General features: G+C 41.5%; 1 protein-coding gene across 1 annotated transcript in view; it reads right to left on the bottom strand.

The window, feature by feature from the left end:
• Positions 1-8,086, bottom strand: part of LOC135505755 (pleckstrin homology domain-containing family G member 1-like) — a 168,449-nt gene extending 160,363 nt beyond the window's left edge. Inside the window, exon 1 of the mRNA XM_064924855.1 lies at positions 7,608-8,086. Coding sequence (XP_064780927.1) covers positions 7,608-7,617 — 10 coding nt within the window. The 5' untranslated portion in view covers positions 7,618-8,086. The remainder of the gene's footprint in view (positions 1-7,607) is intronic.
• Positions 8,087-12,308: the final 4,222 nt, after the last annotated feature.

Below are 12,308 nucleotides of genomic sequence, written 5' to 3'. Positions count from 1 at the left end.
AAGTCATTGCAAATGTTCGAGGCTGTTTCTCGGTCCGAGAACCTTCTAGAGCGCCGTAACTCACCACGCACTATCGACCTGAGGTCTAGAACAGGATTCTAAAGTTTCGGAACTCTAGGTCTGACGGTTCTTTAAAAGTTCCAACAAGGTTAACTAATGCAGTGAGTGTATGTCTCTAGGCACCCCAATGGGTCCCGACTTCCAAGCTGTGTGTGTGTGTGTGATTTAGTTTTCCTTTGAAATTTTATGGGACACACATATATGAAGTTTTGGAAAGATCTGATTTTTTTAACCCCTCGAAACAGTCCACGAGACACCAATTATGGCACTTCCGGTTGGCACAGGAAGCTATAACTCAACACACATCCTCATTGGGGTATTCTATTACAGAATCCTGAGTTTTAAGTCTTTACCATAAAAACTGACTGATTTACACAGGGTTGAATGCACTATGTCTATCAAACTGCAGGCAGGGTATGGTTATACACTTTTAGGGCGATTTTAACCACTTCCGGTTGGTCCAGGAAGCTTAGAATCGACACAGGTAGACCTTATAGTGGCCTGATGGACTGGTACCGAAGACAGGTTCATACAGCATTCATAACCCATATAGACTCCAGGTTGAATTTAGGGGAGCAGGCAATGTATTCCTATGGGGAGAGAAGTCAATGCAAACTGTTTTTATGTAAACACCTTCTTTTAACTGTGAAGGGTTAATGTCACACGGTCAAGGTTAGAGGCTTGCACAGATCGGGAGGACCTTAGGAACATTCCTGTGTTTGAATTGTCCTTCTAAACCTAACGGTTCCGCCGCTGTCACCCAAAATCAAATGACGTGGTGCAGGCTTCATTTTGGGCCTACTTTTCTCATGGTCGCTGCGCTCAGACCGAGCGAGCTACGGTCAAGCGGGGCGCCTCGTTGGACTCGGCACAGTCTGGACACTATGGTGATGCCATTTTTTGTGTTGATTTCAGAATGCCATTTTGGTGATGGTCCCTCTCCGCTTAAACATATTGCAAATTAACAAAAGTCAACTAGCAAGTCAGTGTCCATCAGTCAATTAGATGTCATTCTGACACCAAACTGATACCAATTGACACCAAACCCACTTTTTCCAACTCATTTAGAAGCCAACTATCACATATGTCAGAGCAGGCCCATAATTCACAGCGCCTTTAGTTTAAAACATAATAAAAACGTAAAACACATAGTTACGTTCTAGCTGCGGGTCCAGTTCGGACATTATGTGTAGTCCTATGTGAGGCGACCCCGAATCCCGAGTTTCGGCTCGATAGGTCATTTGGTGTCCGAGTAAAACCCTAATTGGTGCTGAAAATCCACTTTTTTCCATGCCTTGCTATGGGGTCCTTGAATGAGCTATCGGACAGAAACATTGGGGTCCGTGTCTATGGGCCGAGCCGGTTTCAATGCACCTAGTCTTGTGTCTCTGAGACTTTTCTAAATGTCGCCATTTTAGTAATGGTCAAAATGAATTGAAGTCATTGCAAATGTACGAGGCTGTTTCTCGGTCCGAGAACCTTCTAGAGCCACCTAACTCACCACTCACTATCGACCTGAGGTCTAGAACAGGTTTCTAAAGTTTCGGAACTCTAGGTCTGACGGTTCTTTTTTAGCTCGAACAAAGCTAACTATTGGAGGCACTGTCAGTCTCTATGCACCCCAATACGTCCCTCCATCCAAGTTGTGTATCTGTGTGATTTAGTTTTCCTTTGAATTTTTATGGGAAAAATGACTGATTTACAGTTCATGGGGGTTGCCTAATCACACATATGAAGTTTTGGACAGATCTGATTTTTTTAACCCTTCCAAACAGCCCCTGAGACACCAATTATGTCACTTCCGGTTGGCACAGGAAGCTATAAGTACACACATGTCTTGATTGACATAAAACTCAGGATTCTGTAAGTGTCTAAGTCTTTACGTTGAGAATTGACTGATCTACACAGGGTTGAATGCAGAGTCATTTTCACCTTTGCTGGTGATGTACATCCAAATACCTTTCAGAAAATCATAGAAAATCACAGAAATCTTGCAAAGCTCCGCAGCACACTTTAAAAATATTCGTATGAACACCCTGCAACTGGATCTGTAACTGTTGAAAAAAAACCACCTATATTTGAACATCACAAATCTGTCATTGTACGATTTCTCTTAAATGACGATAGATAAATGGCTGATTTTTTTGTTATTGACACCGGAGGCTCCTTGACTTTGACGTGAAGTGAAAAAATAATTTCTCTATTTTCATTTTGGACCTTTAATCCCAGAAAAATGGCCATAACTCAAAAACCATTGAGGCCTAGACGCCATCTTGTTCGGGGCCAACTGCCCATTATGCCAAACCTATGCTCACCAAGTTTCGATATTTTCAGTTTTCGAGATAAGGCCCGTCGTGATTCGTGATGTTTTGTCAAATTGCAGTATGATTGCTTATGCCCTCTTGTGGGATTTTCCGGGATAGCGGAAAAATGACCAAAATTTGATTATTTTATAAAACGAAAACCGAATGTCCGACAAAGTTCATTTGATGACTTCCCGGTAGGTCTGGCCCTGCCGCTCGGCCCGACGCCGTCCCCGAATTTAACAAATGTTTTCGGACGTCTAGTAAGGGACGGTACATTTGCAATTTGGACTTTTTCCCTAACCATACAGAAAATGTCAAAATGTTCCCTTAAGGTATGTAATGTCCTTAAAACAAGTCAAAATGAGGCTCAGTAATGTGTGTGGCCTCCACGTGCCTGTATGACCTCCCCACAGTGCCTGGGCATGCTCCTGATGAGGTGGCGGATGGTCTCCTGAGGGATCTCCTCCCAGACCTGGACTAAAAGCATCCGCCAACTCCTGGACAGTCTGTGGTGCAACAGTCTGTGGCGTTGGTGGATGGAGCGAGACATGATGTCCCAGATGTGCTCAATTGTATTCAGGTCTGGGGAATGGGCGGGCCAGTCCATAGCATCAATGTCTTCCTCTTGCAGGAACTGCTGACACACTCTAGCCACATGAGGTCTAGCATCGTCTTGCATTTGGAGGAACCCAGGGCCATTCGCACCAGCATATGGTCTCACAAGGGGTCTGAGGATCTCATCTCGGTACCTAATTTCAGTCAGGCTACCTCTGGCGAGCACATGGAGGGCTGTGCGGCTCCCCAAAGAAATGCCACCCCACACCATGACTGACACACTGCCAAACCGGTCATGCTGGAGGATGTTGCAGGCAGCAGAATGTTCTCCACGGCCAAATGCCAAACGTCCTGCACGGTGTTGGGCTGTAAGCACAACCCCCACCTGTGGATGTCGGGCCCTCATACCACCCTAATGGAGTCTGTTTCTGTCCGTTTGAGCAGACACATGCACATTTTTGGCCTGCTGGTGGTCATTTTGCAGGGCTCTGGCAGTGCTCCGCCTGCTCCTAATTGCACAAAGGCGGAGGTAGCGGTCCTGCTGCTGGGTTGTTGCCCTCCTACGGCCTCCTCCACGTCTCCTGATGTACTGGCCTGTCTCCTGGTAGCGCCTCCATGCTCTGGACACAATGCTGACAGACACAGCAAACCTTTTTGCCACAGCTCAGAACCCCTTTCCGCTTTTTATTTTTTTCTAATTTTTGAAACAAGTAATTTTTTTCATTTCACTTCAATTTGGACTATTTTGTGTATGTCCATTACATGAAATCCAAATAAAAATCTCTTTAAATTACAGGTTGTAATGCAACAAAATAGGAAAAACACCAAGGGGGATGAATACTTTTGCAAGGCACTATAGTTTTAGAGATGTTCAGGACCAGTTTATTACTGGCCACCCATTCCAAAACAGACTGCAACTCTTTCTTAAGGGTTTTAGTGACTTCATTAGCTGTGGTTGTTGATGTGTGTATGGTTGAATCATCAACATACATGAACACACATGCTTTGTTTTTTGCCAGTGGCAGGTCATTGGTAAAAATAGAAAAGAGTAGAGGGCCTAGAGAGCTGCACTGCGGTACACCACACTTTACATGTTTGACATTAGAGAAGCTTCCATTAAAGAAAACCCCCAAAGTTCTATTAGATAGATAGCTCTAAATCCACGATATGGCAGAGGTTGAAAAGCCATAACACATGTTTTTTCAACAACAGGTTATGGTCAATAATATCAAAGGCTGCACTGAAATCTAATAGTACAGCTCCCACAATCTTCTTACTATCAATTTATTTTAACCAATCATCAGTCATTTGTGTCAGTGCAGTACATGTTGAGTGCCCTTCTCTGACTGCTGACTGTTGTTAACTTCACTAGGGTAGGAGGCAGCATTTGGAATTTTGGATGAAACGCATGCCTAAATTAAACTGTCTGCTACTCAGTCCCAGAATATAGGATATGCATATAATTAGTAGATTTGGATAGAAAACACTAAAGTTTCCAAAACTGTTAAAATAATGTATGTGAGTATAACAGAACTGACATGGCAGGCAAAAACCTGAGGAAAATCCAACCAGGAAGTACTACTATTTTGAAAGGCTGAAAGGCTTTGGACCCAGTTCACGAGCTTTGTGCCTTCCTCTACGTGTGACCAGTCTTTAGGCATTGTTTCAGGCTTTTAACTCTGAAAAATGAGGGAGATACACTACTTTCAATCATTGACCAGTGGAAATTTCCATTCATCAGCCATGCGCCCTCTTTGTGAATTCGCCTTTCTTGTTTCTCCTTTCCTATTTACAAAGCTTTTGTCCAGTTGAAATATTATTGATTATTTATGACAAAAACAACCAGAGGATTGATTTTAAACATCGTTTGGCATGTTTCTACTAACTTTTATTTTACTTTTTAAAAACTTTTCGGCCTGGAATTAGTACACGCGCCTTCTGCATTCGGATTACTGGACAAAACGCGCGGACAAAAAGGAGGTGTTTTGTTATCAAACAAAACAAACATTTATGTCTAACATGGAGACCTGGGAGTGCCACCAGATGAAGATCATCAAAGGTATGTGATTCATTTTAATGCTATTTCTGACTTTTGTGACACTCTTTGGCTGGAAAATGGCTGTATCCATTTCTGTGGCTAGCTAACATAATCGCAGTGTGCATTCGCCATAAAGCGTTTTAGAAATCTGACACAGTGCTTGCATTAAGGAGAAGTTTATCTATATTTCCATGAAAACACTTGTATAGTTTATCAATGCTTATGCTGAGTATTCCTGTCATTTTATGTGGCTCTCTGCACTTTCACCGGATGTTTGTTTGAGACAATGCATTTCTGACCACAACGCGCCAATATAAACTCAGATTTTTGGATAGAAATATGAACTTTACCGAACAAAACATACATGTATTGTGTATCATGAAGTCCTATGAGTGTCATCTGATGAAGATTTTATTTATTTTACCTTTATTTAACTAGGCAAGTCAGTTAAGAACAAATTCTTATTTTCAATGACGGCCTAGGAACAGTGGGTTAACTGCCTTGTTCAGGGGCAGAACGACAGATTTGTACCTTGTCAGCTTGGGGATTTGAGCTTGCAACCTTCTGGTTACTAGTCCAATGCTCTAACCACTAGGCTACCCTGCCGCCCCAAGATCATCAAAGGTTAGTGATTAATTGTATATATATTTCTGCTTTTTGTGAAGCCTCTCTTTGGCTGGAAAAATGGCTGTGTTAATCTGTGAATAGGCACTCACCTAACATATTGTTTGGTTTGCTTTCGTCGTAAAGCCTTTTGAAAATCGGACACTGTGGCTGGATTTACAACAAGTGTATCTTTGAAATTGTGTAAAATACATGCATGTTTGAGGATTTTTAATTATGGGATTTCTGTTGTTTCACTGGCTGTTGACGAGGTGGGATGTACCACGTACCCTAGAGAGGTTAATTAGTTTACAGAGAAATAGCATTGTATTTGGTCAAACACGATTTTTTCCAACAGTTTGCTAAGAGCTGCAGCAAGCTTATAGGTCTGCTGTTAGAACCAGTAAAGGCTGCTTTACCACTTTTGGGTAGCGGAATTACTTTGGCTTCCCTCCAGGCCTAAGGACAAAGACTTTCCTCCAGGCTCAAATAAAAAATATGACAGATATGAGTGGCTATAGAGTCAGCTACCATCCTCAGTAGCTTTCCATCGAAGTTGTCAATGCCAGAAAGTTTGTCATTATCGATAGATAACAATACTTTTTCCACTCTCCCACACTAACTTTACAAAATTCAAACTAGCACTGCTTTTCTTTCATTATTACTTTTTTATGCATGAATACAATTGCTCACTGTTCATTGTGGGAATTTTCTGCCTAAGTTTGCCAATTAAATAATCATAAAAATAATTGGCAACATCAAATAGTTTTGTGATGAATAAGCCATCTGATTTGATGAAAGATGGAGTTGAATTTGTCTTTCTGCCTATAATTTCATTTAAAAGTACTTTTTTTCCATTATTCTTTATATCATTGATCTTGGCTTCATCGGGGCGTGGACTCTACAAGGTGTCAGAAGCATTCCACAGGGATGCTAGCCTATGTTGACTCCAATGCTTCCCAAAGTTGTGTCAAGTTGGCTGGATGTCCTTTGGTTGGTGAACCATTCTTGATAACACAGGAAATTGTTGAGCTTGAAAAACCCAGCACCATTGCAGATCTTAACACAAACTGGTGTGCCTAGCACCTACTACCATACCTCATTCAAAGGCACTTAAATATTTTGTCAATCTGTCTCAATTGTCTCAAGGCTTACAAATAATGATTTAACCCGTCTCCTCCCCTTCATCTACACTGATTTGAAGTGGATTTAACAAGTGACATTAATAAGGGATCAAAGCTTTCACATGGTCATTCTATGTCATGGAAAGAGCATGTTCTTAATGTTTTGTGTACTCAATGTATATCTCTACCTCTCAGTCAGTGAGAATAAACTCTATATATGAACAACGTCTGTGGGGGAAAAGCTACAGGAGTGGAACTAAGGATGATCTATATCAGTCCTAATCAGCAAGAACCAACATCCCTGCGAGAAAGCAAACATGTTCCATTCAACTGACTGCGGGAAAGCAACTATAAAACACTGTTCATACAACAGCACAGGAGAGAGAACAACGACAAAGCGGTCACACACACTTCACACAACATTGTAGGCAGGGAGAAGATATCCCACCAGCACACAAAGAAGCAAACACACACACACACAACAGACAAGAATGGTGCTAGATACAGCACAACTAACAAACCAATGGACAAAAAAAGTACACAACAAGTTGAATTCAAATGAACTTTTCCAGATGCAAGAATGACATATTTTACTAAAACAGAGCCAGCTCTCATGTGTATATTAATAAAAACATGAATTCCTACCAGACACACCATCAAGGCATTAACCTTCAAAGACTTTAGGACTAGGACAGTGATTAAAAGGACCCTGGTTTACCACATAGACACAACATGATATGAAAGATTAAGAAATCTAAACTTTGATGCACCTTTGACTGCGGAGCAGACACTTGAGAAAAAAAAACTTGATCTAGGCATTCTTTACTGTACAAAACCAACTGACAATATAAAACCTTTGACAGATGAAGGAGGCCCCAAATAGCATTGGACAGCAAAATAACATAAATAAATCCAACTTACCAGTTGGCATAATGGCTTGACTTTCCTTCAGCAAAAATAACAGATGAGTTTAAACCCCTGAAGAGGAGTAAATGGTTCAAAAAGAAAACAACAGTCCAGGAAAGTTTGCATATCCACCAGGAGCAGAGTATTCCAATCGCAGTATTCCCTTCCAGCAGCATGCAGAATTCCCCCACACTTTCTCACATTCTCTCAGTCAGTTGGATACATTTCCTTCTTCAGGGAGCAAGCATGCCATCCGCTGCTCCTAACAAACACTCATAAACACGCACTCACTCTGGCACCTAACACACACACTAAGGCTTCACTGGAGCAGCGGCTGTTGAACCCTCTTTCTATACTTTATTTCTCTCAGCATGTTTCTCTATAGCTTGCTTTCTCTTTCCCTTCTTTGCTGGCTTGTTGAAGCTATCTTTCACCGGGCTCTGTCTCCGTCTTTCAGATGGGCTCACTCTCTCCCTCTCTCTCTGGTGGTGTTTACTCAGTTTATGTGTGTATGTCTCTTTGTGCGTCATACTAAATGACCTCTGCTCTCCCCTGTTCCCTCCCCCCTGGGCTTTCCCCTCCACCTGACTCCTCCCCCTCTCTCCCACAGTAAATTACAAGGAGTTGAATTCCACATTAAGTGCCCTCTCTCCCCATGTCCTCTCTTCTCTCTCCTTTTATCTTCCTCCTCCCGTTTTTTGAGTCAGTCATTCTTTTCAAACTCTCTATGTATGGGTGTGTTTGTGTGTGTGACAGCACAGGCATTGAATCCCTGCGGTTAGTCAATAGGTTCACAGAACAGTGCAGCTTACTGGTCAGTAGGCTACCATACAATGCTAGTGAACCCTCTAGTGAACTATGAACTATCCAACTAGTGCCCTCCACCCCACCCCAACAGGTCCTAGGCAGCCTGCAGTAAAATATATATCTCCAGCAGCACAACCCTTCTCTAGCACAGAGGGGACCCATTGACCCATGAAGGCCTCTGCCATCTCCCCTTAATCCCAAACACTGACTGCCCTCTCCCCATGCCACATAATGAGCACCCCATGCTAAGCAAATAAATAACACCACTGAACAGCTCTCCTGCTTCCATCTCTGGCAGTTAATTCTGGTGACTCTCAAATCCGGATCCGGGAGCGTACTCATAGCCTCAAACAATTAGCATAACACAGCGGACATAAATCTACCTACAAAATCTTCCTATTCATGAAAATAACAAATGAAATATATTGAGACACAGCTTAGCCTTTTGTTAATCACACTGTCATCTCAGATTTTCAAAATATGCTTTACAGCCAACGCTAGACAAGCATTTGTGTAAGTTTATCATGGCATAATGCTATGCTACGCTCTGCTGGCAGCAGGCAACATTTTCACGAAAATAAGAAAAGCAAACAAATTAAATCATTTACCTTTGAAAGACTTCTGATGTTTTCACTTAGGAGACTCTCAGTTAGATAGCAAATGTTCCTTTTTTCCAAAAGATTATTTTTGTAGGCGAAATAGCTCCCGTTTGTTCTTCACGTTTGGCTGAGAAATCGACCGGAAAATGCGGTAAAAACAACGCCAACTGTTTTCCAAATTAGCTCCATAATATCGACAGAAACATGGCAAACGTTGTTTAGAATCAATCCTCAAGGTGTTTTTCACATATCTATTCGATAATATATCCGTTGGGACAATTGGTTTCTCATAAGAAGCGATTGGAAAAATGGCTACCTCAGTACTTTACGCAAGATTTTCTGCGGGAGCCATCATGTGACCACTTGCTCAATGTGGTGCCTTACGGCTATTCTTCAACAAATGCGTAAAAAGACGTCACAATGCTGTAGTCACCTTGGGGAATACGTAGAAAACATACGCTCATTCGTAGCTCATTCACAGCCATATAAGGAGTCATTGGCATGAAGCGCTTTCAAAAAATGCGGCACTCCCTGATTGGATTTTTATCTGGGTTTCACCTGAAACATCAGTTCTGTTGCACTCACAGACAATATCTTTGCAGTTTTGGAAACGTCAGAGTGTTTTCTATCCAAAGCTTTCAATTATATGCATAGTCGGGCATCTTGTCGTGACAAAATATCCTGTTTGAAACCGGAACGTTTTTTATCCCAAAATTAAAATACTGCCCCCTAGTCATAAAAGGTTAATTGGAGGATAAGCCCCTACTGTCTGTCACACCCTATCCTATCTGACAGTCTTAGCGATGGATCAACATTTACAGAATGGTTACCTGGAGGAAAACAGGGGAGGATCATGCTTTTTCAATTTCAGTCAATGGGAGGGTTGAGTGTTAAAAAAAATCGAGTCCAGGGGAGTGTAAAGTCATTTGTAAATGATAAAATGTCAATATTTCTCAGTGTTTTAGAAGTAGTTGCTTAGAAGTAGTTGCTTATTAGGCTATATGTCAATGTGTGCTCATGCCGCCCTCTCTGATTCTACGCTTAGTGCTCAATATCAATTGCGCCTATAGACTAGCTTGTGTGGTCTCAATCAAAATGATCCATAGACTATAGGCTATAGGCTACGAAGTGCATGCTCGGAGAAGCACAGAGCAAAATTATATTTCTAAGAAAGTTACTGGGATGGTGTAAATAAAACTAGGTTGCATTACACGCTGCAATGGATATTCCAACCCTGCTTTGCTTTTTCTGATCAAAAGCCGGTGGTTGTGCTGTGTAAGGCTATGGTGGCAGGTTAGGAAGAGAGTCAAAGGTTTCATCAGAAAATGATTTTTGATTATGCCTAGTCCCAAAAATCTTGCGCATGGACTAGCCTATAGCTTCTGTTCTGTTATTGACCTCACAATAAGCCAGATTCGAGTAACTTACACTGTGGTGCTGACACTTGAACCTGCAGCCTCAGCACTATCAAATTCGAGAAGGTATAAATCATTTAAACATATATTTTTTAACTAGACTAACAACATGGAGGCTTTGTGATGCAACCAAGATATGCAGATTTAGAAACTGTTCTTCATTTTTTTAGCATTACATGGCAAAGTAGCCAGAAGGTTGTGGATTCGCAGACCACCACAGACAAGTGAGAAAAGATATCCATTACAGTGGCTTGCGAAAGTATTCACCCCTTGGCATTTTTCCTGTTTTGTTGTCTTACAACCTGGAAATAAAATATTTTCTTTAGGGGTTTGTATTATTTGATTTACACAACATGCCTAGCATTCTGAAGATGCAAAATATGAACTTTAGCATTTTTTGCATTTTGAAGATGCAAAATATAAACTTTAGCATGCATACTGTATTTTTTTAAATGTGCAATGAAATGTGTGGTTTGTTTGTGTGTGTGTGTGTGTGTGTAGGTTTGTTTGGGTGTGTGTGTATATATATATATATATTCCATCTCAGTTATATATATTTTCCATGTCAGATTATATTTTCAATTTTTTTATTCAAATGGAATGGAGTAGAACAGCAAACACACACATGGCCATTGCGCCTGCTACTCCTCCCCATTTCCATATGAAATAGCCATTGGGTGCTGTTCAGGGGAGGGCAGGACCACAACAATGGCCAGAGTTGAATGGAACAGCACTTCACCTTAGTGACTGTTCCCTCTGCTCTATACAATACATACGTTTTATTTCATGTGATGATAAAAGGCTCATACAATACAAATATTTGTTTATGTTTTCTTTCACAGTTATAGTGACTCCGACTGGGAGCCCTGGTGCCAAGCTGCCCACTCTCCCTCTGCCCCCAGTGGTGTTCATATGCCACAGTTCATTACTGCAGGCATGACTGTGCCTCAGGGCCAAAAGGGCACAGCATGGAGGCGTCATTGTGTTCTGTGTCGCATTAACTGCACCACTTGTTCAGTTTGCCTCTGCTTTACATCAGAAAGAGACTGCTATGGGACATGGCACAGGCAGCAAAATATTGTGTCGAGGACTTCCAAAGGGTGTACTGTTTTTTCAAAATATTTATTTTCTAATATTTTAAACATTTTTTTGTGTGTGTGTTAGAATTGCTTTTTGATATGTTATGTATATAGTTATTTGCGCTGTGGTATATAGTTAAAGGTAATTTCACCAATTCGGCCACTTGGGTACATTTGGGCAACTTGTGTGGGACACCTGGGTGACTTCATGCTAAATGTCATGTATCTCACCCATTCCTGAAGTTATCAGTCTGAAACTTTGCACACCTACAGTTGCCTCTTGTGTTATCCATCAAAATTATCTCCAGCATCCTATCTGACTGTGTGGCTATTATAGTACATGTGAAAGATGATGCTACAACAATAAAAAACAGAAAACGTATGCTCTTTCTTTCTCTTTTCTTCCACCAGATTTACTGTGTTATATTCTCCTACATTCAATAAACATTTCCACAAACTTCAGAATGTTTCCATTCAAATGATACCAAGAATTTGCATATCCTTGCCTCTGGGGCTGAGCTACAGGCAGTTAGATTAGGGTATGTCTTCAGGCGGGAATTGAGAACAAAGGGATACAGCCATAACAGGTTGCAATGTATTTTTACTGGTCACTATTCCGTAAAGCCCAGCTCTGTGGAGTGTACGGCTTAAAGTGGTCATATGGACAGATACTCCAATCTCTGCTGTGGAGCTTTGCAGCTCCTTCAGGGTTATCTTTGGTCTCTTTGTTGCCTCTCTATTCTTGCCTAGTCCATGAGTTTTTGTGGGTGACCCTCTCTTGGCAGGTTTGTTGTGGGGCCAAATTCTTAATGTTTT

Source organism: Oncorhynchus masou, chromosome 19, assembly GCF_036934945.1.
Source record: "Oncorhynchus masou masou isolate Uvic2021 chromosome 19, UVic_Omas_1.1, whole genome shotgun sequence".
Taxonomy (NCBI): domain Eukaryota; kingdom Metazoa; phylum Chordata; class Actinopteri; order Salmoniformes; family Salmonidae; genus Oncorhynchus; species Oncorhynchus masou.
The sequence above is the reverse complement of the archived record's forward strand: the minus strand, read 5'-3'. Positions and strand labels throughout refer to the sequence as shown.